This window comes from Ranitomeya imitator, chromosome 4 (genome assembly GCF_032444005.1).
Source record: "Ranitomeya imitator isolate aRanImi1 chromosome 4, aRanImi1.pri, whole genome shotgun sequence".
NCBI lineage: Eukaryota > Metazoa > Chordata > Amphibia > Anura > Dendrobatidae > Ranitomeya > Ranitomeya imitator.
The window spans coordinates 56,731,778-56,759,106 of record NC_091285.1 but is presented as its reverse complement, the minus strand read 5'-3'; the positions used below and the strand labels follow the sequence as shown (position 1 = coordinate 56,759,106).

At 44.5% G+C, this 27,329-nt stretch overlaps 1 protein-coding gene across 12 annotated transcripts in view; it reads left to right on the top strand.

The window, feature by feature from the left end:
• Positions 1 to 27,329, top strand: part of LOC138675465 (protocadherin alpha-C2-like) — a 502,001-nt gene that overhangs the window by 201,886 nt on the left and 272,786 nt on the right. The window contains exon 1 of one of the 12 annotated variants that reach the window (XM_069763745.1): positions 17,082 to 19,476. The exons of the other annotated variants lie outside the window; for them this stretch is intronic. Coding sequence (XP_069619846.1) covers positions 17,110 to 19,476 — 2,367 coding nt within the window. The 5' untranslated portion in view covers positions 17,082 to 17,109. Of the gene's footprint in view, positions 1 to 17,081; positions 19,477 to 27,329 lie in introns of those variants that run through there. 12 annotated transcript variants of the gene reach the window in all.

Sequence of the window (27,329 nt, the reverse complement as noted above, 5' to 3'; positions counted from 1 at the left end):
CACGAACGCTATACCACCGACCGACACGGTGACACAGACGAAGTTGCACACGAGCTACAAGAAGAGGTAATAGATGACCCAGTTCTTGACCCCGATTGGCAGCCATTGGGGGAACAGGGTGCAGGCGGCAGCAGTTCTGAAGCGGAGGAGGAGGGGCCGCAGCAGGCATCAACATCGCAACAGGTTCCATCTGCCGGGCCCGTATCTTGCCCAAAACGCGTGGCAAAGCTAAAACCTGTTGGAGGACAGCGTGGCCATCCGGTTAAAGCTCAGTCTGCAATGCCTGAAAAGGTATCCGATGCTAGAAAGAGTGCAGTCTGGCATTTTTTTAAACAACATCCAATTGATCAGCGCAAAGTCATCTGTCAAAAATGTTCAACTACCTTAAGCAGAGGACAGAATCTGAAAAGTCTCAATACAAGTTGCATGCATAGACATTTAACCACCATGCATTTGCAAGCCTGGACTAACTACCAAACGTCCCTTAAGGTTGTAGCACCCTCGGCCAATGAAGCTAGTCAGCAACGCAACATCCCTTCCGGCAGTGTAGGGCCACCATTTTCCGCACCACCTGCAGTATCTGTGCAGGTTTCTTTGCCAGGCCAAAGCCGTCAGGGTCAGGGAATCACCAGTTTCGTAGTAGGAAACACTGCATCTAGGGCACCGGTGGCAACAATACCATCTCTCACCGTCTCTCAGTCTGCCATGTCCACCGGCACCCCCGCTAGTTCCACGATCTCCAGCTCTCCAGTCCAGCTCACCCTACATGAGACTATGGTTAGAAAAAGGAAGTACTTAGCCTCGCATCCGCGTACACAGGGTTTGAACGCACACATAGCTAGACTAATCTCGTTAGAGATGATGCCCTACCGGTTAGTTGAAAGCAAAGCTTTCAAAGCCCTGATGGACTACGCTGTACCACGCTACGAGCTACCCAGTCGACACTTTTTTTCCAGAAAAGCCATCCCAGCCCTCCACCAGCATGTTAAAGAGCGCATCGTCCATGCACTCAGGCAATCTGTGAGCACAGAGGTGCACCTGACAACAGATGCATGGACCAGTAGGCATGGCCAGGGACGTTACGCGTCCATCACGGCACACTGGGTAAATGTGGTGGATGCAGGGTCCACAGGGGACAGCAAGTTTGGGACAGTTCTGCCTAGCCCACGGTCTAGGAAACAATTGGCTGTAGCCGTTCGCACCCCCTCCTCCTCCTCTCCGTCCTCCTGCAGAAGCGAGAGCTCGTCCACAGACCGCAGTCGCACAACCACTCCATCCGCAGCTGCCACTGTTGCACACCAGGTCTCCCATTATGGGGCAGCTACTGGCAAACGTCAGCAGGCTGTATTGGCTATGAAGTGTTTGGGCGACAACAGACACACCGCGGAAGTTCTGTCCGAGTTCTTGCAGAAAGAAACGCAGTCGTGGCTGGGCACTGTAGATCTTGAGGCAGGCAAGGTAGTGAGTGATAACGGAAGGAATTTCATGGCTGCCATCTCCCTTTCCCAACTGAAACACATTCCTTGCCTGGCTCATACCTTAAACCTGGTGGTGCAGTGCTTCCTGAAAAGTTATCCGGGGTTATCCGACCTGCTCCTCAAAGTGCGTGGACTTTGCTCACATATCCGCCGTTCGCCCGTACACTCAAGCCGTATGCAGACCTATCAGCGTTCTTTGAACCTTCCCCAGCATCGCCTAATCATAGACGTTGCAACAAGGTGGAACTCAACACTGCACATGCTTCAGAGACTGTGTGAACAGAGGCGGGCTGTTATGTTTTTGTGGGAGGATACACATACACGGGCAGGCAGTAGGATGGCAGACATGGAGTTGTCAGGTGTGCAGTGGTCGAAGATTCAAGACATGTGTCAAGTCCTTCAGTGTTTTGAGGAATGCACACGGCTGGTTAGTGCAGACAACGCCATAATAAGCATGAGCATCCCCCTAATGCGTCTGCTGATGCAAAGTTTGACGCACATAAAGGATCAGGCGTCTGCAGCTGAGGAAGAGGAAAGCCTTGATGACAGTCAGCCATTGTCTGGCCAGGGCAGTGTACAGGACGAGGTAGCGGGCGAAGAGGAGGAGGAGGACGAGGAGGATGATGGGGTGTTAGGACTGGCGGAACGCACCAAGACAGATGATAAAGGTGCGTTCGCAGTCCGGGGTCCACCGTGCAGGTGAGAACCTGCTGCTAGCAATTTGCAGACAATATGGCGGTACACTAAAGTATACACGCGTGGGTTAGACCTCACCCAGCGTGAAGAAAGCGATCCTGTTAATTCACAGGACCGCAGCACCGCACTAGTGCGCGAGCAAGTGGTCAGCGGACTTAACCCCAGAAGGGATTGGAGCCCGATTAGACCCTTGCTGGCGTAACACCGCAACTGGGTGTGTAGAGAACCTTAAGAAATCTATGTGCACAAGAGTGCGAGCGATGCCGCACTAACGGACGCCACTAACCACCCAGACTCGGGTATGGAAAGCGCAAGGCAGGCGCACGGCGCCGTACTGGCAGGCACAGCTACAGGACGCTGTGATGTGTGTTTAGTGCTGTAGGCTAAGTCGGGCGCTAGATAGCAGCCATACACCTTCCGCGAACAGACATTCAATAGGGTAGGGGTTTCCAAGGACGACTTGCACTCACAACATACACACATAAGCAATTGTAAAACAATACTAGCGCATGGCCGTGCGGTCATGCGCAGTTTATATAGCAGCAGCACAGGAAGTGGCCACAGCACTTTTGCCCTTCTAGGACCTGCCAAGAGGACCAATGGAATGTGCTGCAGCGCCTGAGCACATGACCCTCGATCTCCAACGGGAGACCTTACGCTGGGCATGCTCAGTACATGCAGACAAGGACTTAGTCCCAGAGAAGTCCGCTCGCTGCTGACCAGCACTGACTTTAATGGCAGAGACTGGAGAAGCAGCACTAACTCTCAGAACAGAGTGAGAATGAGCAAGACGCTGGGACCGACGTCCTTGCTGAGCAGGCTCCACTGCGGCTGGACAAGAATGGGAGACCGCAGCGGAAGTGGCTCGAGATTCCCCCTGTGCAGAAGCGGGAACTCGACCCCTAACATTACCCCCCCTCCTAGGGCCCCCCCCTCCTTGGGCCTCGCTACGTTCGAAGGCAGCAATGAGCTGCGGAGCCCGAATGTGCTCAGCAGGCTCCCAGGATCTATCCTCAGGGCCGTAACCCCTCCAGTCCACTAAATAAAATTTTTTGCCACGAACCACCTTGTACCCCAAGATCGCGTTCACCTCGTAATCGTCCGTAGACGAACCCGACGTCTCAGTAGATGACTCAGAAAACCGGGACATGTAGACGGGCTTAAGGAGGGACACGTGAAAGGTGTCGGTGATACCCAGGCGTGGAGGAAGGGCCAGACGGTAAACCACAGGATTAACCTGTTCGAGGACCTTAAAAGGACCTAAGTAGCGAGGTGCAAACTTGGTGGACTCAACTCGCAGCCTGATGTTACGGGCGGAGAGCCACACTAAGTCGCCAGGAGCAAAGGTTGGAGCGGGGCGCCGATGTGCATCGGCGGAGGACCTCATTCTCTCCTTGGAAGCCTGAATAGCATCCTGAGTGCGATCCCAAATGTCCCGTGCCTCCACAGCCCAGTCTGCCACCCTGGAATCGGCGGAAGACACGGGCATGGGCACAGGTACCCTCGGATGCTGACCATAGTTAAGGAGGAATGGAGTCTGTCCAGTGGAATCAGCGACAGCATTGTTAAGAGCAAACTCCGCCCACGGTAGCAAAGATGCCCAGTCATCCTGCTTAGCAGAAACAAAATGTCGCAGATATGTGACCAAGGTCTGGTTGGCTCTCTCTACCAACCCATTCGTCTCGGGATGATAAGCCGAAGAGAGATTCAACTCGATACTGAGAAGACGACAAAGCTCTCTCCAGAACCGAGACGCAAACTGGGGACCTCGGTCACTGACAATTTTGTCTGGCATACCGTGAAGACGAAAGATGTGTTTGACAAACAACGCTGCCAAGGCCCGTGCAGAAGGTAACCGGGGAAGTGGCACCAAATGCACCATTTTAGAAAAATGGTCGGTGATTACCCAAATAATGGTACAGCCACGAGACTTGGGCAAACCCACAACAAAATCCATCCCGACCATCTCCCAGGGCCTGTCTGCCACCGGCAGAGGGTATAACAAACCAGCTGGCCGTTGTCGGGAAGACTTATTCTTGGCACAAGAGACACATGCCCGAACGTAGTCTCCGACGTCACGAACCATATGTGGCCACCAGTACGTCCTCGCCAGTAGCTCAGAGGTCCTTTTAGCCCCAAAGTGTCCACCCACTCTGGACGAATGAGCCCAAGAGAGAACCTCCGGACGCAAATTGATGGGAACAAAAGTCTTGCCCGGGGGCACAGACTCCAGCGAAACCGGAGCTACAGTTCTCAGACTCTCCGAAGGGACAATGAGCCGAGGCTCGTCCTCCTCCTCCTCAGCTGACACGAAGGAGCGAGAGAGAGCGTCGGCACGAATGTTCTTCTCCCCGGCGAGATAATGTAGGGTAAAGTGGAACCGGGAGAAAAACAAGGACCATCTGGCCTGACGAGAATTCAGCCGCTGGGCTGTTTGTAAATAGACCAAATTCTTGTGATCCGTGAAAACCTGGAATGGGAATCGGGCACCCTCCAAGAGATGTCTCCACTCTGAAAAGGCCAACTTCATTGCCAACAACTCTCTATCCCCGATGGAGTAATTTCTCTCCGCTGGTGTGAAGGTCTTAGAGAAAAAGAAGCATGGATGCTTCCGACCCTGAGCATCCTTTTGATAGAGGACTGCTCCAGCACCAACGGATGAGGCATCCACTTCCAAAAGGAATGGCTTACCCACATCGGGACGATGTAAGATAGGAGCGCTGGCAAAATGGGTCTTTATAGAAGAGAAGGCCTTGGAGACCCCTTCGGACCACAATTTGGGATTCGCTCCCTTCTTGGTGAGGGATACCAAGGGAGCTACCAAAGTTGAAAAGTGGGGAATGAACTGGCGATAGTAATTTATGAACCCCATAAAGCGCTGCACCGCTTTAAGAGAATGGGGTTCCTGCCAGTCCATCACTGCTTGTAGTTTGGCAGGATCCATAGCCAATCCCTGGGCCGAGACAATATAGCCCAGGAAAGGCAAGGACTCCTGTTCAAACACACACTTCTCCAACTTTGCATACAAGGAATTTGCCCGTAAGAGTTCGAAGACTCTGCCAACATCTCTCCGGTGGGAGTCAATATCTGGAGAAAAGATGAGAATATCATCCAGATAGACTACGACCGAGGTAGAAAGCATATCCCGGAAGATATCGTTGACGAAGTCCTGAAAAACGGCTGGGGCATTACAGAGCCCGAAAGGCATCACCAGGTACTCATAGTGCCCATCCCTGGTATTGAAAGCCGTCTTCCACTCGTCCCCCTCACGGATACGAATCAGATTGTAGGCACCCCGCAGATCTAACTTGGTGAATATTTTAGCTCCCCTTAACCTGTCAAAGAGCTCCGATATCAGGGGCAACGGGTATTTATTCTTTATAGTGATAGCATTGAGACCCCTGTAATCGATGCAAGGACGTAACTCTCCGTTCTTCTGCACGAAGAAGAATCCCGCCCCTGCCGGAGACACTGACTTCCTTATAAATCCTCTTGCTAAATTCTCCTGAATGTATTGAGACATAGCCTCCGTCTCAGGGAGAGAGAGGGGATATACCCTTCCCCTAGGAGGTTCAGCTCCCGGCAAGAGGTCGATAGGACAGTCATAAGGGCGATGGGGCGGTAGAGTCTCAGCAGCCTTCTTAGAGAACACGTCTGCATAACACCAATAATACCTGGGAAGCGACGAGAGATCTGCGGGTACCTGGGTAGTAGAGACCTGTACACACTCACTCACACATCTGCCCAAACATGACTTACTCCAGCCCAATATTTTCCCTGAGGACCACTCAATATGTGGCGAGTGGAAACGGAGCCAGGGTATTCCCAGCAAAATCTCATCCATTCCCTCAGGAAGGACAAGAAGGGAAATAATCTCCTGGTGGGAAGGAGACATGGACAGCGATAACGGGACTGTCTGGTGCGTGATTTGCAGTGGGAGTGTTGCCCCATTCACAACTCTAACCGTTATTGGTTTGGCGAGCATGACCAGTGGTATAGCATGACGTGTAGCAAAAGCAGAGGACATGAAACTTCCCTCTGCTCCTGAATCCACACAAAGCTCGACTGTAAGAGTGGAGGAGCCTAACAGGATTGTCCCTTTAAAGGACAGTTTGGAGGAGAATGCTGCTGTGTCTAGTGAACCTCCCCCAATGGCCACTAGACGCGATCGTTTCCCGACCGCCGCGGACATTTATTGGCGTAATGTCCATGTTGTCGACAGTTATTACAAACTACGGGTACTCGAGCGGCTAGAGATTTAGGTCCCGCTCGAGAAACCTCCATGGCCTCATGAGAATCTGACGCCAAGACAGGAGATTCCAGAGGTCTGGCGAAAGTTGGAGCCAGCCGAAACCTCTGCCTACACTGGGTCCGCTCCAACCTCCGCTCGTGAAAACGGAGGTCGATGCGAGTAGACACGGAAATAAGTTCCTCCAGTGTGGCCGGTATCTCCCTAGTGGCCAAGGCGTCTTTCACGTGGTCTGCCAGTCCCCTCCAGAACACCGGAATAAGAACTTTGTCTGGCCACTCTAACTCTGAAGCTAGAGTCCGGAACTGAATGGCAAACTGGCTGACCACGGAGGTACCCTGTGTAATGGACAACAATTGGAGTGCGGCGTCGTGGGTAACCCGAGGCCCTAAAAAGACCTGCTTCAGAGTGTCCAAGAAGAGAGGAGCACTCTGTACCACACGATCATCTCGCTCCCAGAGTGGCGTTGCCCACTCCAACGCCCTGCCCGACAAGAGAGATAGGATAAATCCCACTCTCGCCCGCTCCGTAGGAAAACGTGACGCCAGAAGCTCAAGATGTATAGAGCACTGACTCACGAATCCACGACAATGTTTGCTGTCGCCAGCAAACTTGTCAGGTAGTGGGAGACGGGATAAAGTCGGAGCAGGGGTGGCAGTGGACAAACTGGCTGCGGCTACACTTGCAGCCTGCACAGCTACAGCAGTGACATCCACAGCTGAGGTTGTACGCTCAAGAGCCGCCAACCTTCCCTCCAGCTGCTGGATGTACCGCTGTAAACGCTGGTCGTCCGCCATTTTTACTAGCCAGACCCTGGCGCTAGTATTCTGTTAGGACTGGCGGAACGCACCAAGACAGATGATAAAGGTGCGTTCGCAGTCCGGGGTCCACCGTGCAGGTGAGAACCTGCTGCTAGCAATTTGCAGACAATATGGCGGTACACTAAAGTATACACGCGTGGGTTAGACCTCACCCAGCGTGAAGAAAGCGATCCTGTTAATTCACAGGACCGCAGCACCGCACTAGTGCGCGAGCAAGTGGTCAGCGGACTTAACCCCAGAAGGGATTGGAGCCCGATTAGACCCTTGCTGGCGTAACACCGCAACTGGGTGTGTAGAGAACCTTAAGAAATCTATGTGCACAAGAGTGCGAGCGATGCCGCACTAACGGACGCCACTAACCACCCAGACTCGGGTATGGAAAGCGCAAGGCAGGCGCACGGCGCCGTACTGGCAGGCACAGCTACAGGACGCTGTGATGTGTGTTTAGTGCTGTAGGCTAAGTCGGGCGCTAGATAGCAGCCATACACCTTCCGCGAACAGACATTCAATAGGGTAGGGGTTTCCAAGGACGACTTGCACTCACAACATACACACATAAGCAATTGTAAAACAATACTAGCGCATGGCCGTGCGGTCATGCGCAGTTTATATAGCAGCAGCACAGGAAGTGGCCACAGCACTTTTGCCCTTCTAGGACCTGCCAAGAGGACCAATGGAATGTGCTGCAGCGCCTGAGCACATGACCCTCGATCTCCAACGGGAGACCTTACGCTGGGCATGCTCAGTACATGCAGACAAGGACTTAGTCCCAGAGAAGTCCGCTCGCTGCTGACCAGCACTGACTTTAATGGCAGAGACTGGAGAAGCAGCACTAACTCTCAGAACAGAGTGAGAATGAGCAAGACGCTGGGACCGACGTCCTTGCTGAGCAGGCTCCACTGCGGCTGGACAAGAATGGGAGACCGCAGCGGAAGTGGCTCGAGATTCCCCCTGTGCAGAAGCGGGAACTCGACCCCTAACATGGGGATGATTATATTTTTAATGAGGAAGCTTTTCCGGGGCCACTGGAAATTGGTGGCGCGGCAAGGCCGGGTTCTGGTTTTTTGAGGGACACAAGTGACGTGGATTTGCCTGAAACTGCCCCTCAACCAAGCACAACCGCAGATTTGAGAACTGGAACTTTGGCCCACATGGCGGATTATGCCTTACGTATCCTCAAAAGGGACACACGCATAACTAAAATGATGAATGATGACGATTACTGGTTGGCCTGCCTCCTTGATCCTCGCTATAAAGGCAAATTGCAAAATATAATGCCACATGAGAACTTGGAACTAATATTAGCAACCAAACAATCAACTCTTGTTGACCGTTTGCTTCTGGCATTCCCTGCACACAGCGCCCGTGATCGTTCTCACACGAGCTGCAGGGGCCAGCAGACCAGAGGAGTTAGAGGGGCAGAAATCAGAAGTGGCGTTGGCCAGAGGGGTTTTCTGACCAGGTTGTGGAGTGATTTTGCTATGACCGCAGACAGGACAGGTACTGCAGCATCAATTCAAAGTGACAGGAGACAACATTTGTCCAGTATGGTTACAAACTATTTTTCATCCCTTATCGATGTTCTCCCTCAACCGTCATTCCCATTTGATTACTGGGCATCAAAATTAGACACCTGGCCAGAATTGGCAGAATATGCATTGCAGGAGCTTGCTTGCCCGGCAGCTAGTGTCCTATCAGAAAGAGTATTCAGTGCTGCAGGTTCAATACTAACAGAAAAAAGGACTCGTCTGGCTACCCAAAATGTAGATGATCTAACCTTCATTAAAATGAACCACAACTGGATTTCGAAATCTTTTGCCCCACCTTGCCCGGCTGACACCTAGCTTTCCTATGAAAAGGTCTTGCCTGTGGACTATTCTGAATGCCTTTTCCAATCTCGTAATTTTCAGCACCTGATTGTCCAGCATACGACATGTTTACACCTCACTAAATGGCCAAACTCCCCACACGGGGCCGTGGTATCGACACTTGGCGACAGCACCCGTGAGAGTGCAGTTTGTCTGAAGAGGTGGGTGAGCCCGCTTTTGGTCGACGGCACTGCCACTGGGCCCCTCCTAGTACAATAAAGTGTCTCTGGCGGTGGTGGTGCGCACCCAACATCAGACACACTGTTGTAATATGAGGGGCCCTGGGCCTGTACCGCCGGCCACAAGACAGTTTCCCCCCACCCCAGCTCAAACAGTGCTCTACCACTTGCAAAATTATCTCACAGCTCCACCAATGTTTAGTCTATGCGCTGACATCCTTCAATGCCTGCCACTGACAATACCATTGTATTGACATTTTTGTTATGTTAGGCCTTCGATGCCTGTCTGTGGTCACTCCTTCCACTAGGCCTCCACTGACCACACCACTGCTGCCCGTGTACCCCTGGAACCAATTTAAAATTGCCTACAGCCATGTGTTATTATTTTAGGCCTTCGATGCCTGTCTGCGGTCACTCCTTCCACTAGGCCTCTACTGACCACACCACTGCTGCCAGTGTACCCCTGGAACCAATTTAAAATTGCCTACAGCCAGCCCAATTTTTTTATTTTAGGCCTTCGATGCCTGTCTGCGGTCCATTCTTTCAACTACTACTACTTCCGGTGCTCAGGAAGGATATAATGGAACTAGAGAGAGTACAAAGGAGGGCAACAAAATTAATAAAGGGGATGGGAGAACTACAATACCCAGATAGATTAGCGAAATTAGGATTATTTAGTCTAGAAAAAAGACGACTGAGGGGCGATCTAATAACCATGTATAAGTATATAAGGGGACAATACAAATATCTCGCTGAGGATCTGTTTATACCAAGGAAGGTGACGGGCACAAGGGGGCATTCTTTGCGTCTGGAGGAGAGAAGGTTTTTCCACCAACATAGAAGAGGATTCTTTACTGTTAGGGCAGTGAGAATCTGGAATTGCTTGCCTGAGGAGGTGGTGATGGCGAACTCAGTCGAGGGGTTCAAGAGAGGCCTGGATGTCTTCCTGGAGCAGAACAATATTGTATCATACAATTAGGTTCTGTAGAAGGACGTAGATCTGGGGATTTATTATGACGGAATATAGGCTGAACTGGATGGACAAATGTCTTTTTTCGGCCTTACTAACTATGTTACTATGTTACTATGTTACTATGTTACTACACTGACCAGGTCACTGCTGCCCGTGTACCCCTGGAACCAATTTAAAATTGCCTACAGCCATGTGTTATTATTTTAGGCCTTCGATGCCTGTCTGCGGTCACTCCTTCCACTAGGCCTCCACTGACCACACCACTGCTGCCCGTGTACCCCTGGAACCAATTTAAAATTGCTTACAGCCATGTGTTATTATTTTAGGCCTTCGATGCCTGTCTGCGGTCACTCCTTCCACTAGGCCTCCACTGACCACACCACTGCTGTCCGTGTACCCCTGGAACCAATTTAAAATTGCCTACAGCCATGTGTTATTATTTTAGGCCTTCGATGCCTGTCTGCGGTCACTCCTTCCACTAGGCCTCCACTGACCACACCACTGCTGTCCGTGTACCCCTGGAACCAATTTAAAATTGCCTACAGCCATGTGTTATTATTTTAGGCCTTCGATGCCTGTCTGCGGTCACTCCTTCCACTAGGCCTCCACTGACCACACCACTGCTGCCCGTGTACCCCTGGAACCAATTTAAAATTGCCTACAGCCATGTGTTATTATTTTAGGCCTTCGATGCCTGTCTGCGGTCACTCCTTCCACTAGGCCTCCACTGACCACACCACTGCTGCCCGTGTACCCCTGGAACCAATTTAAAATTGCCTACAGCCATGTGTTATTATTTTAGGCCTTCGATGCCTGTCTGCGGTCACTCCTTCCACTAGGCCTCCACTGACCACACCACTGCTGCCCGTGTACCCCTGGAACCAATTTAAAATTGCCTACAGCCAGCCCAATTTTTTTATTTTAGGCCTTCGATGCCTGTCTGCGGTCCATTCTTTCAACTACTACTACACTGACCAGGTCACTGCTGCCCGTGTACCCCTGGAACCAACATCAGAAAATATAAAAATAAGTATTTTGCTTACAAAAAAGAAAATACTGGAGAGATATCAAATGCAGACATTTTAACATTAAAAACAAACACACAACTAAAATCTGGTACAGTACTAAAAATGGCCACCAGCTACAATTACTTTCTCCTGCAAGTAGTTAACTGAAAGGTTTTAAATTGAAAACACAGATATGGCATCCACCGAGTGTTGTCCTGTCGCGTCTTCTTTATATTATTGCCGAGAAGATGCAAAACAATGAAAATAATAAAATCATTAATTACCAAAATAATAGAGAAAGTCAACACCACATTGCAAATAAACATTCATTCCAAATAAAGAAGCAGGGCGCGTCCGAGGGTGAGTATATACCTAATAAGAATATAATCACCCTCGGACGCGCAATGCTTATTTCCAACAGCCTTCCTTCCTAAGAATCAGCCCTTCCGTGGTGTAGAGAGACGTTGTGTTACACTCCAAGGTGTTCCCCAGGTTGCCTTTCCTGAGCTTCGATCTTCCGGCTCTCGTTTAGTAGTTCTTGGAAACTACGCTGCATTAGGCCTTCAAATTGGGTATGGGGTGTAGAGAGAGGGTGTGTTACACTCCAAGGTGTTCCCCAGGTTGCCTTTCCTGAGCTTCGATCTTCATGCTCTCGTTTAGTAGTTGTCGGAAACTACGCTGCATTAGGCCTACAAATTGGGTATGGGGTGTAGAGAGAGGGTTTGTTACACTCCAAGGTGTTCCCCAGGTTGCCTTTCCTGAGCTTCGATCTTCCGGCTCTCGTTTAGTAGTTGTTGGAAACTACGCTGCATTAGGCCTTCAAATTGGGTATGGGGTGGAGAGAGATGGTGTGTTACACTCCAGGGTGTTCCCCAGGTTTCCTTGCCATTGCTTCGGTCTTCCGACTCTCGTTTAGTAGTTGTAGAAAAGTACACTGCATTAGGCCTACAAAATGGGTATGGGGTGGAGAGAGATGGTGTGTTACACTCCAAGGTGTTCCCCAGGTTGCCTTTCCTGAGCTTCGATCTTCCGGCTCTCGTTTAGTAGTTCTTGGAAACTACACTGCATTAGGCCTACAAATTGGGTATGGGGTGGAGAGAGATGGTGTGTTACACTCCAAGGTGTTCCCCAGGTTTCCTTGCCATTGCTTCGGTCTTCCGACTCTCGTTTAGTAGTTGTAGAAAAGTACACTGCATTAGGCCTACAAAATGGGTATGGGGTGGAGAGAGATGGTGTGTTACACTCCAAGGTGTTCCCCAGGTTGCCTTTCCTGAGCTTCTATCTTCAGGCTCTCATTAAATTGTGGTTAAATGGAACAACTGCATTTGGCGTACTAGTTGGTTTGGGGCCTACTATCGGTGTCTGCCACTCCTTGCTGTTCTCCTGGTTTCCTGTCCTGAAATTCCATTTTCAGGCTCTCGTTAAGTAGTTGTTAATGTTAGACTGCATTTGGCCTACTAGTTGGGTTGGGGCCTACTATCGGTGTCTGCCACTCCTTGCTGTTCTCCTCCACTGAACAAAGCTGTGCTGCCTGTTTACTACGGTTGCCAATTTTGAACTGCATTTCGACTACTTACTGATTTGGCCCTACTCTCTGTGTCAGCCTCTCATTCCAGTTGTCCTCCACTGCAATGCCCCCTGGTTATTCCTGTGTTACCAATTTTGAACTGCATTTAGCCCACTTTATTCTTTGGGCCTATATCTGTGTTTCCACTTCATCGTGCCCATTGCCCAGCCAGTGATAGATGAGTCTGCTGGTACATTGACCCATAACGCAACATTCCCCGTGCATGCTACACAACAACATTGTGACCCTGCTGAAAGTCAGGTTGCTCTTCCCGCATACCATATCACCTTACACGGGGACAAAGAGGAAGGTGCAGATGAAAGTGCAGGTTCCTTCATCAGGTGGGGGGAGGAATACTAGTTGGCGACGTCACTGGCACAGGGCCTCTCATAGTACGCAAAAGTGTTGCTGCCGGTGGGAGGCGCCCCCGCCGTGCAAACACACCGCTGTACTTTGAGGGGCCCTGTGCCAGTGCCAATGCCAACAAGTGGGCCCCCCCTGCTTGCTCAGGATCACAGCACTTGCAAAGTTGAAATACTTACCTCTCCCTGCTCCACTGCCGTGACGTGGTCCAGATTTCCTGGGCCCACTAATTACTTGAACCAGCCCTACCCCACACAACTTTAGCCAAATGACCCCCAATTTCAAATGCCTTCCAATTATTATAAGGTAAATTACGCTTGACAAGCTTCATTAAGAAGAATGGATGGTTTTGACATTAAAATGGGCACTCTAGGTGTTTTCCTGGCCCCCACTCACTGCCGACTATGCTGCCCCATTGACTTGCATTGGGTTTCGTGTTTCGGTCGATCCCGACTTTACGTCATAATCGGCCGATTTCACTCGACCCGACTTTTGAGATAGTCGGGTTTCGCGAAACCCGGCTCGACTCTAAAAAGGTCAAGGTCGCTCAACTCTAGTGACGACCCAGATAACTATTATTACTGGACTTATGCAGGTCCTCAATGAAGCCCATTCAGATTATTTCCCAAGGTCTGTCTGTTACTGGCAAAGGATAAAGAAAACCCACAGGTCTCTGCCTAGATGACCGATTCTTGGCACATGAGATACAGGCTTGTGCATAATCCTTTATGTCATGGGCCATCTGAAGCCACCAATACCTTTCCAGAAGCTCAGTGGTCCTTTTGGTGCCACAATGACCCCCCAATTTGGACATGTGCACCCACGAGAGGACCTTCGGCTGCAGATTAGGAGGAACACCAGTCTTGCTTGGTGGTACCTGCTTGATCGCTACCGGAGCCACTATCTAAAGACTCTCGTAAGGGGCAATAAGATGTGGATCATCCCCATCTTCAGACGAGACGACAGAACGGGACAGAGCATCGGCGCATAAATTCTTCTCTCCGGACAAAAAATGAATAGTAAAATTAAACCAAGAGAAGAACAAGGACCTCCTGGCCTGACAGGAGTTCAGCCGTTGGGCAGTCTGTAAATAGAGGATATTTTTGTGGTTTGTGAAAACTTTAAAGGGGTATAGAGCTACCTCCAGGAGATGTCTCCACTCCGAAAAGGCTACCTTCATTGCTAGCAACTCCCTGTCCCCAATGGAATAATTTCTCTCTGCTCGTGAGAAGGTCTTAGAGAAAAAGAAGCAGGGATGTATCCAACCTTTAGCGTCCTTTTGATATAGGATGGCTCGAGCAACATGGAAGAGGCATCCACCTCCAGGATGAAGGGCTTATCCACATCAGGTCGATGCAGCACTGGCGCTCTAGTGAAATGGGACTTTAGAGAAGTAAAGGCACTGGAGATCTCATGAGACTACTGCTTAGGGTTAGCTCCCTTTTTGGTGAAGAATAAAAAAGGGGCCACCAAATCGGAGAAGTGAGGTGTGAACTGGTGGTGGTGGTAGTAGTTAATAATCCCAATAAATCGCTGCACTGCTTTAAGAGAGTGAGGCTCTTGCTAGTTCAAAACCGACTCCAGCTAGACCCTTGGCAGAAATGATATACCCAAAGAATGGTAGGGACTGTTGATCAAAAACACATTTCTCCAGTTTTGCGTAAAGATAGTTTGCACACAAGAACTCAAAGACCCTATATACATGTTTTCAGTGGAAGTTGACATCTGGAGAAAAGATTAGAATGTCATCCAGATATACCATCACCGACGTGGATAACATCTCCTGAAAAATGTAATTCATGAAATCCTGAAAGACTGTGGGGGCATTACAGAAACCGAATGGCATTATTAGGTACTCAAAATGACCATCCCAGGTATTAAAGGTGGTTTTCCATTCTTCCCCCTCACGTATATGTATTAGATTATAAGCCACAAGTCTAGCTTGGTAAATATCCTAGCTTCCTGCAGTCTATCAAAGAGCTCAGAGTTTAGCACCAGTGGATATTTATTCTTGACAGTGATCGCATTCAAGCCCCTATAGTCAATACACGGACATAATTCCCCATTCTTCTTTTGGACACAGAAGAAATCTGCCCCAGCAGGAGACACAGATTTTCTGATAAAGCCCCATGCCAGATTCTTCCTGATGTACTCTGACATAGCCTCAGTCTCCAGGAGTGATAACGGGTAGACACTCCCACGAGGAAGCTCTGCCCCCGTAATGAGGTCTATGGGGTAATCATATGAGTAATGGGGAGGAAGAGTCTCCTCGGACCTCTTGGAAAACGCATCAGCATATGGCCAGTAGTGCTTGGGTAGAGAAGTTAGATCGGTATTGAGCTCGGAGGACGCAATCTGAGCTTGAAAACCAAAGCATCGCTCCTCACACAACTTACTCCACCCCAGTATGATATGTTGCTTGTCCCAAAGATTAGTGCTAAGTCAATAAGAGGTGAATTTAATATTTGCAGACTTTTATATTGCCCCTTTTTAAAAACAGTTGGTTGTGCATTGCATGATAAATTTTGTTGCAATGACATCCACAGTTTAGTTACTTTAACGTTTAATTAGAGTCACAAGAAATTAGCAAACAACTTTTACAGACATTTAGGGCAAACTTCATTGGCATTGAATAAAATGGATTCTAGTGAATTTCCCAGTTGAATTTGCGCAAAACTGCTGTCTTCGAAGTTGGCAGATTTGTTTATTTCTAAGAGTATCTATGTCTGGAGTACAAGAAAAAAAGTTACCAAGCAAACTGAATAGTTCTAAATTTTTAACTGAATGGCAGATAAGGTTCCATTTTGGAGTATATGATATACGTGATTAGGGATAAATATTGATATCAGGTTTATTTTTATTACCAATGTATAATGCTGTAGCAAGTAGGAATAATGCAGCCATTAACTAATTCATACTTTCTGTGGTTCGAGAATTAATCAGATGGCAGGTCCCACTAACATTCTTTTCTTTTGCCATTGATTATTATTCACATTAGTAAAACTTACAATCTTTAATATTGTTATTTACTGCCCAAATGTCTGTACAATATCAAAGTCGTTGCAATTTACATTTCTCTGCACATTTATCATAATGTTTAATTATTATAATTTAATTAATGGCAAATATTCTAATCCAACTTTTTAATTTTAGCAAAATATTGTTCTACTTCAACAACTAGATATACATATATACTATATATACTATATACAACCTAATTAATTCCTTTTTATGTTTTATTGGATGAAGGTTGAGCTTATAATTAACAAATACTTGTCCATTGAAAACTACTTATAAGTGTAATATATTTTTACTGTACAGTATGTGGGAAAAAGTTAAGTAAATGTGTAAGAAACTTTATTGATAAGTTGAAATATATGTGGTAGGGAGATGCTTAAGTGGTGATTGTATAGAAATGGAGCTAAAAGAAATGCAAAGTTTATTTTTTAAAACCAATAATACTAATGTTATCATTCTAATATAACACAAAAAGGATTAGTTTTGGAAGATCCAGTTGGAAAACATTTAAAACAATATTATCCTAAGATGTAATAGAATTCTTTAATTTTTTTTAAATTTACAATACCTACATTTTTTAAAATCTAATTAATTTGTAATTTGATGAGACTGAATTCTAAATTTCAAATGTAAAAACATTAAACAAATGATTCCTTAATAATAAAAAAATACATAAAGACGTACCTGGCATGCAACCTAAAAATCGAGCACAAGATGGCACTCCTCACCAACTAATAGCAGGAAGGAAAGAGGAAATGCATTTCTGCAGCGTGAAATGAAATTCTTGCAGCAAGGATTCCAGCCATGACAGATTATTTTTTCAATTTCTTCATTCTTCCATCAGTGTGAGTGCCTTTATTACTGGAGAAATCATCTTTAATTATTAAGAAATGCTGAATCAGAGACAGGATTATCAGGCACGGAGAACGCTGGTCCATTTCTTTTTGTTACAAATATCGTGGGATGTGGTCCTGAGTCAGCTGCATTATATCATCCCTGAGGAATCCAAGCATGGCACCTTTGTCGGGAGAATTGCTCAGGATCTTGGACTGGATATAGGTGAGATTAATTCCAGAATGTTACATATTGTCTCTAGAGATGAGAAGGAATATTTCCAGGTTAATCTGCAGAATGGAATCCTGTTTGTTAAAGAGACAATAGACAGAGAAGTGCTGTGTCCAAATACACCCTTCTGTATAATTCCTTTGCAGGTTATTGTAGATAAGCCTGTGCAGATGTATCGTGTAGATGTAGAAATAGAAGATATCAATGACAATCGTCCGGTATTCTCCTCTAGTGTGACTAATCTTGTCCTATCAGAAATCAGACCTGCAGGATCTCGTTTCAGAATCAAAGGAGCTGAAGATCCAGATCTTGGAACAAATTCTATCACCAATTATGAGCTCATTGCAAGTGATTATTTTGCTTTGGATTTTCAAAAATATTTAAATCAAATCAGATTATTAGAACTTGTGCTTAAGAAGCCTTTAGACAGAGAGAAGCAGTCTGTGCACAATCTGACACTCACAGCTTATGATGGAGGCAAACCAAGGCTAAGTGGCACCACACGTATTGTTGTTACTGTGGAAGACTTTAATGATAATGCTCCTGTGTTTGATCAGCCATTTTACCAATGCAGTGTTAATGAAAATGCTATTAAAGGGACTCTGGTGTTCAAACTAAATGCTACAGATTTGGATGAAGGCAGAAACGGGGAAATACAATATGAATTTAGCAGTTTGGTGTCATGGGAAGTAAGCAATATTTTTAGTCTAAATCAGTACACAGGGGAAATTAGAGTAAATGGACAGCTGGATTTTGAAGCAAAACATATGTATGAAATTCAAGTTGATGCTATTGATAATGGAGATCTGAAGCTTGTTGGACATTGTAAGGTACTAGTTACAGTTGTAGATGTCAATGACAACCCTCCTGAGATGACAGTGACCTCATTATCAGTTCCTGTACCTGAAAATTCTCCTCAGGGAACAACAGTTGCCATCATCAGTGTCCATGATAAAGATTCAGGATCAAATGGAAAAGTTCACTGCTACATTTCTGAGCCTTCACCATTCAAGGTAAATCCAGCTTTCATGAGTGATTTTTCTTTGACTGTGAATGGACCTTTGGACCGCGAACTGAAAGATCAATATGAAGTTATAATTACTGCAAAAGATGAAGGTTCTCCATCACTGTCTACCTCAAAAACTCTGAAGATTGATATAAGTGATGCCAATGATAACGCTCCAAGATTTGTCCAGTCTACAGACACAATATTCATTAAAGAGAACAACCCACCAGGGTCTCATATATATACAGCATCAGCCTCTGATCCAGATATTGGGCAGAATTCATTTATTACTTACTCAATTAGGGAGCGCACAGTTGATGGAATTCCTATTTCTTCCTACATCTCCATTAATCCAGAGAACGGGAAGGTTTTTGCTTTAGTTTCATTTGACCATGAACAGATTTCATATTTCCAGTGTCACATAAAAGCCACTGACGCTGGTCTACAAGCCCTCAGCTCCAACCTTACTCTAAACATATTCATTGAGGATATTAATGATAATGCTCCTATGTTCACCCCACTTCACTCTGAAATAACTATTAAAGCTTCAAAATCAGCCGAACCTGGACACCTGATAACTAAAGTGAAGGCCGTAGATCTGGATTCTGGTTACAACGCTTGGACATTTTATAAGCTAAAAGATCTTGGAGGACCTGGAAAATCTCCATTTACTATTGCACATCAGACTGGAGAAATCACTTTGAAACGGTCATTTAAAGATTATGATATTGATGAGTACAGATTGCATGTAGTAGCTCAGGATCATGGTGAACCAGTCATGACGTCAGAGACACAAATCATCATATCTGTGGTGGAGTCTGGAGAAGAATTAAAGTTTGATAATCATGAAACCAAGGGGAATGGTGATGAATTTTCTGATGCAAACGTTTACTTGGTTGTTGCAATCTGCATTATATCAAGTATTTTTCTTATTACTTTGATTGTGTTCACTGTGTTAAGATGGCAAAAATACCGAGATGAGGTCAATGAGCTAAAAGAAAATTACAGAATCTGCTCCAACACTGGAGGGAGCTGGATGTATTCCCAACACACTCAGTATAACATCAGTTCCAATTCATTTAGACCAAAAAGTGACTTGATAGTTTTCACACCAAATAACTGTCAGACACCAGGGAATGAAGAGCAAGTCAATCCACAAGCGGTAGTGTTAAACTCCTCCTATAAGGTAAGACTAATAAATCAAAAACAGCATTCTGATATTTTTATGAAGACGTTAAATGTATTTGAAGTTGGAATTTTGAATAATAATTGTCTGAAAAACATGTAAAATAAGTAAAGATTAACATTATTTATTGATAGGTAAAAGAAATAGGAAACTTTATCTAGAAACACATGTTATCATCATGCAAAACTATGTGAAATAATGGGTTTATTCAGATAAATAATGTACAACTATTTCAACTGCTGTTATATTCATCACATTTCAAGCTCTAATAATGTATTTAGCTAAATTAACTAGGTAGCTCAATCTTTAAGGCTCTTATAAAATTATGTTTCTGGAGTTTATATCCTGCTTGGAAGTTTTTCAAAATGTTAACAAATAATTTTCACTATTTCACTCACTTTACCACTGACCTATGATCCCTGCTCTGCCCCTAACACCTACCTGTGGAATGATTGTGTTTAACATGCTGAGCATCAGATTGTGCAGTCTCATCAACAGATGGAATAATGAAATGTATCTGTGAAAAGTGAGGAAACATGTAAATCCAGTTCTTTATATTGATAACATTTTATCTAATCCCTCATTTATCAAAACTGACTAACAGAAAACCTGTATGCTGTGATCAACCAATCAGAATTAATTTCAGCCTCAATTTCTTAAACTGGTCTGATGACTTTACTATTAGCTTTTTTTTTTACAGTTCTTATTGTATAGACTTAATATGAAAAAATTCCATGCTTTCTAGTTTTCTTTTTCTTAATCGTCCAATCAAAAGTAATGTAAACTTAATGAAACTCTGACGGCCATACTGGTAATCTCAGACCTTTAAGTAAAAAAAAATAACAGAAACAAAGGTGGAATGAAAGAGGGTAAATAATTCAGTAAACTGATAAAAAGTCAACATATTCACTATAGTACAAATTAAAAACAAATAAAAACATAAGAGAGAGGAGGTGCAACATTTGCAATAAGGGGTGAACCCATAGTTCAAGTAAATAAATATACCATAAAAAATTGAGCTTGGATTAAGTTGGTATACATGCAGCACATAAACGCATGTTCACATTGGCCATAAAGCGCACAAAACCTACAAGAAAGAAAATGAGCAAAAACCCTGCTTTAACTAAATAAGTAACAAGCAAGTGTATTTAAACAACTCAGGGATCTTAGTAATGCTGTTTTTAATATTAGACAGCGTAGAACCATCCCAATCAGGGCACCTTGACGATGGTGCGATGGCTTACATGCTATTTTTGATTTAAAAAAAGTATTACTAAGAACCCTGAGTTATTTAGATGCACTTTTGCTTTTTACTAATTTAGTTACAGCAGGGTTTTTGCTCATTTAGTAGGTTTTAAGTAATAAAATGTGCAGACAAGAAAGGCTTATTGGGATGTACAGTGTACATTATACATTGGTGATCCATCAGTTAATCCTGCTTATCAATGAATCCTTCTTATAGTTGTATACATGCAACCTATGTATAAATGCATAGTTGTGAAAGGTGGCTGGATAAAATCAGGTGCTGGATTGAATTTGAAAGGCATTGGTACCAAATTTGTGAGTCCAAGGGGACAAGGTTTTTAAGTGAGTTGAATGTGACTGTGTTTCCCAACATGAAAATTCTTCCAACCTACATATTTAATGGACCTTGTCTGTCCATTCTTTGAGGGATGGAGGAGAGGGGAATTTCCAATAAATTGGTATAAGCTGTTTTGCCACACAATCATTAGTGCTAATAAATCATGTTTTTTTGTTTAAAAATTGTTTGAAGGGCAGAACAGTAGGACCTCCTGTGGTTTAAAGTATTTTTTTTATTAATCCCAGGTTACAGAGTGTTTTATTTACTTCTGTCCAGAGAATCTGTATGTCAGAGCTGAAAAAATGTGAGACATACTGTATCTTCTATATTGTTCATGTAGGAATGCTCGGGCCTGACACCCATAATGTGGTGGTGCACCATCTTAGGTGTCAGGTCCGAGCACTCCTACATGAGTTGTTTCCTGGAAAGTGGATTGTTTGTTGTGGGCCAGGTCTCCTGATCTGACCCCCTTAGACTTTTATCTTTGGGGTCATCTGAAGGCAATTGTCTATGCTGTGAATATATAAGATGTGCAGCATCTGAAACAAGGGATACTTGAAGCCTGTGCTAGCATTTCTCCTGTGGTGTTGCTATCAGTGTGTCAAAGGTGGGAGAAGAGGGTTGCATTGAAAATCCAACACAATGGGCAGCACTTTGAACACATTTTGCAAGTGGTCATAAACTTGTAAATAACTCATGAATAAAGTTACGTTAAAACTAAGCACACCATTGTTTTTCTTGTGAAATTCTCAATAAGTTTGATGTGTCACATGACCCTCTTTATATTGGAAAAAATAAAGTTGGATCCAAACTGGCCGATTTCAAAATGGCCGCCATGGTCACCACCCATCTTGAAAAGTTTCCCCCCTTCCATATACTAAAGTGCTGCAAACAGGAAGTTGATATCTCCAATCATTCCCATTTTATATAGGTGTATCCATATCCAAGTGGTCCACCCTGTATTATCAGTTAATTATACAGTGGGAGGGTCTGCCATGTTATGTATTGGAAAAATCTGATAAACTGGAAAAATGATTTTTTTTTTTAATAGTGAGAGAGCTTAAGAACCTCTGCACATCTTGAATTGTATTATATTTAGTAAAATCATACGAGGGAAAAAAAGTAACCTTTTATGCAAAATTGAAATCCGAGCAACATTAATAATATATGAAGATAAAATAACCAGTTTAAACTGATTTTGTGCCTTTCAATTGCAATTTTTCTGTGGATATCTTCTTGAAATGTTTCTTTCTAGCACCTCTCTGTCATTTTTGACACTTTCGATTACAATATGATATTCCTTTTTAGTGTGAAACATCACATGAACTACTGTTTTTAGAGTTATGCATGACAAATCTGAACTGTCCATGAATATTGAGGAAAAATAGCCTTTATCCCATCTTCCCCATTCATAAAGAGTCCTATTGAGACATTAGCTATTTTTTTTTCCTTGATGTGAGTTACTGTATATTGGATTACAACTAAATAAATGTTTGATCACTACTTGGGTAAATGCATTTCCTAGACTTGATGTTTCTTTCTTATCTTTTTTTTCAAAACCTAGAGTGTTGCCAAACCATTATATTTGTCATACAGGGACTTCTTACAATGCATTTGATGGCTTAACAAAATGCTGATCTTAGTGTCTTTCTAAAAGGTTTTAGGATAAAGTCTGACAGTTTTAGGCCAGTGACAGCTTTAGGTGGAGTTTTATTTGTAAATATGACTTCGTACTGATTGTTAAAAAATGATAATGTCACAATTATCACCATTCTTTTATGAAACAAATGTTCTTAATTTTTATGAAATCGGAGGAATTTAAATATTAGGTTGTCATTGAATAAAAAATGCATACACTTTTCTAAATCATTTGCTATTGATATCAATACTTTATAGGATTATTTGATTTGATTTTCCGGGGTAGAAACTATGTGCAATAAAATGTAGTGACAAGCTAATATTCATACTAAGTTTCAAATGTGTTGGCAAAGATAGGGTTTATATATTATTGGACAAAAACTGTGCAGTTTTATGTGTGTGTGTGTGTGTGTGTGTAGTAGTAGTTTTTAATTTGGTCTGCAGATGAGGAGGATCTGCTCTATATGTAATAACTGAAAGTAAATGTAATAATGTAGTAATACATACAGTACATAATGGATATGATAGTGCTCTGGGGATCGTCAGAGATTGAAATGTTATTTTATTACTCAACCCTGACTTGTACTTCTCAATAACTTTGTCCCTGACCTGTCTGGAGATCTCTTTTGTCTTTATGGTGTTTGGTTAGTCGTGTCTCTTGTTAATGGTGTTGCAGCCACTGTGGCTTTTCAGAAAAGATAAAATGTATATACTGACCAACATGTGACACTTAGATTGCACAGAGGTGGACTTCCTTTCACTAAGCATGTGACTTTTGAAAATAATAGATTGCACCACAAATTTTTAGTGGCTTCACAGCAAAAGGTGTGACTACATATGCACATGCCAATTTGTAGTTATTTGATCACATACATTTAATTTATGACCAGATTTTTATCACTTCACTGCACCAACTTAAACTATTTAGTGCTGGTGCATCATGTACAAATCAGAATATCAAAATATTTAAACACAGGTTGCAATGTAACAAAATAGGTAAAAAGCCAAGGGGTTTCAATACTTTTGCAAGCCACCGTACACTGCCAATGTGCTGTATCCAAAGGTTACAAGACACTGAAGAGGCATAGATTTATAGATTCCATACAGCAAGTATTTTATCAGTTTATAAATCACTGTTTTAGCCACTTTTTAGGTTAGAATATAAGCATGCATATATAAATACTAGATGGTGGCCCGATTCTGATGCATCGGGTATTCTAGAATATGTATGCATGTATGTACGTCGCGCTGTGAGTGGGGGTTAAATTCTGCACCAAGATTGCTGATTGGGTGCGCCATGCTGGTCGATCAGGGAAGCGTGGTTCAAATCTGGCGCCAATTCGCAGCCGGACTGCACCTGTCGCGGTTGGCCGGGCACGACCAATGACCGAAGCTGTGTTTAAATACCGCACCAATATCGCTGATTGGTCGTGGCCACCCGTGAGCTACCAATCACTGAAGCGGTGTTTAAATCCCACGCCAATATCGCTGATTGGTCACGGCCGGCCGTGCGCGACCAATCACTGAAGCGCTGTGTTAGGGATCGAGTTCCCGCCTCTGCACAGGGGGAATCTTGAGCCATCTCTGCTGCGGTCTCCCATTCTTCTCCTGCCACAGTGGAGCCTGCTCAGCTGAGGCGTTGGTCCCTGTGTCTTGCTCAGTCTGTCACTGTGCAAAGGGTTACTGCTGCCTTTCCAGCTCATGCCATTGTAGCCAGTACTGGTCAGCGGCGAGCAGACGCCTTTGGGACTAAGTCCTACTTTTCCCCTTCTGAGCATGCCCAGGGTAAGATCTCTCATTGGAGATCAAGGGTCGCATACTCAGGTACTGCAGCAACTCCCATTGGTCCTCTAGGAAGGTCCTGACGTTGCTCAAGTTCTGTGGCAGCCTCTCATTGGTCCTTCTGGGAAGGTCCTGTAGTTGCTGCAGCTATAAAAGGTTCGCATGACCGCACGGCCATGTGCTAGTATTAATCCTTGTTATGTGCTTTGCGCCAGTGTGGTCATGTATGCCTGTGGTCAGAGTCAGCTGTAAAAGCCATTAGAATACCGGCACCTCTGGTCAGGAGTTTGGTTGCATGTATTCAGAGCCCGGCTGAAATAAGCCACTAGAATACCCGCTCCTCCAGTGAGGAATTGGATGTGTGCTTTTCTGACTGCATGACCACTGACTGTTATCTGCTCAGCAGTTATCTGTGTGCTCCTGTGAGCTTAACAGGACACAGTCCTATTCTATATCAGCGACTCTGTGAGTCATATAGTGCCATTTACTAGCAGCAGGTTCCTGCTGCACAGTGGACCCCGGGCTGCGAACGCACCAATAATTTCTTCTATTTACTCGGTGCATTCCGCTAGTTCTAACATGGTGTTTAAATCCCGTGTCAATATCGCTGATTGGTCGTGGATGGCTGGGCGCGACCAATCAGCAAAGCGTGGTTTAAATACCGCGTCAATTCGTGGCTGGACTGCATCTGTCGCTGATTGGTTGCAGGATGTTGGGGGTTCCGGGCGCTGGATGTGGGGGGTTCGTAGTGCAGGATATAGTACAACCACGTAGTATATAACACAGCCACATAGTATATAGCACAGCCACGTAGTATGTAGTATATAGCACAGCCACAAAGTATATAGCACAGCCACATAGTATATAGCAGCCACGTAGTATATAGCACAGCCCATAGTATATAGCACAGCCATGTAGTATATAGCACAGTCACGTAGTATATAGCAGCCACGTAGTATATAGCACAGCCATGTAGTATATAGCAGCCACGTAGTATATAGCACAGCCATGTATTATATAGCCCAGCCACATACTATATAGCACAGCCACATGGTATATAACACAGCCCACACACTATATAACACAGACAGCCACATTGTATATAGCAGAGCCATGTAGTATATAGCACAGCCACCTAGTAGATAGCACAGCCACGTAATATACAGCAGCCACATAGTATGTAGCAGCTATGTGGTATAGAGCAGCCACGTAGTATATAGAAGCTACATAGTATATAACACAGCCCACGCAGTAAATAACACAGCCCATGCAGTATATAACACTGCCCAAGTAGTATATATCAGTCACGCAGTTTATAACACAGCCCATGTAGCATACAGCAGTGTGGGCACCATATCTCTGTTAAAAAAAGAATTAAATAAAAAATAGTTATATACTCACCCTCTGTCGTCCACCGAAGTTGTCTCGATGCGTGCGAGGCTGCCGCCAGCTTCCGTTCCCAGTGATGCATTGCAAAATTACCGCTTGTGCGCATCGGTGAACGGCGGAAGGTGAGAATAGCACTAATTTTTATTTTTTTTAAATTATTTTTAACATTATATCTTTTTATTATTGATGCTGCATAGGCAGCATCAATGGTAAAAAGTTCGCCTCACAGTGTTAATAGCAGCATTAACAGACAGCGTTACACCGTGTTATGCTGCGGTGTAACGCAGTCGGTTTAACAGACTGCTAAAATGCTATGTGGCCGGTGGGCGCTGACTGGGCCGGAGTATGGAGGGGGCACTGACTGCAGGGGATTAGGGAGTGACCATTTCACGGCCAGACTGTGCCTGTCGCTGATTGGTCGCAGCCGGCTGGCCGCGACCAATCAGCGACTTGGGATTTCCATGACAGACAGACAGACAGGCAGACAAACAGATGGTAATGCCCCTTAGATGATTATATATATAGATGGAAATATTCCTAGAAGAGCATTCCATGGCTTTTAAGTCACCTTTCGCCAACTTGGCACTTTCCACAGTAAGAAAGGTTCCGACACACAAACCAAATATTATTGAAAATTACCTTTGTCTATATTTCTGCAATACCTTATCCTATTTGTAGACTCTAGAGAGAGCACAAAGTCATTTTTTGTTAAGAACATGTAGACAGATTTTATTAAAAAAGGGACATTTTCCTAATTAATTATTGTAGTAACGTAAAATAGAATATTGATCTATGGATCAATAGTTGCCAAGAGGAATATAAAGAAAGATTTTTTTACTTTACAGCAAAATGACCTTCACTAGTTAAGGCTGATATTTGTCTTCCCCTTGGGTTTGTAACTATACCGGAAAACCAGCTGGGAAAAGTTGATCTCCGAGTATCCCTGCGCTCTTTGAAAATATAGCAAAAAACTAAATTTAAAAATATTGTAAAAGAAGCTATTAATACAAATTGTATTTCTTCTAAAATTTATTTGAGAGCAAATATATATTTCCATGGCAAGTCTTTTATTCCAAAAGTATATAACAGGGCCAAGCTGCAAACATTAAAGGCATCCCTACACTCAATATAAGACCCGAAAAGCCAAAATATTTTTTACCTAGTTCTCCATGGGACTGTAAAGTTTAGCATGGTAATAAACTCTGTTTAATGATTTTTTTATAATAATATGCAAATAGTCTGCTATAAATTTTATAAATTATGTTTGATTGTGTTCAAGGTATAAAGTTTAGAAGAAAGTTTTCACATGGAATTGTGAATAAAACTAGCAATTCTGGTAAAGTACTCTTAAAGTTTCAGGGCTATAAAAATCATTGAGTAATTTACTCCCTTTTACTGTTAATTGTACATAGAAAAGCTAGGTAAGAAAGTAGTACTGTATATAACGTAAGAGAAATAAAGA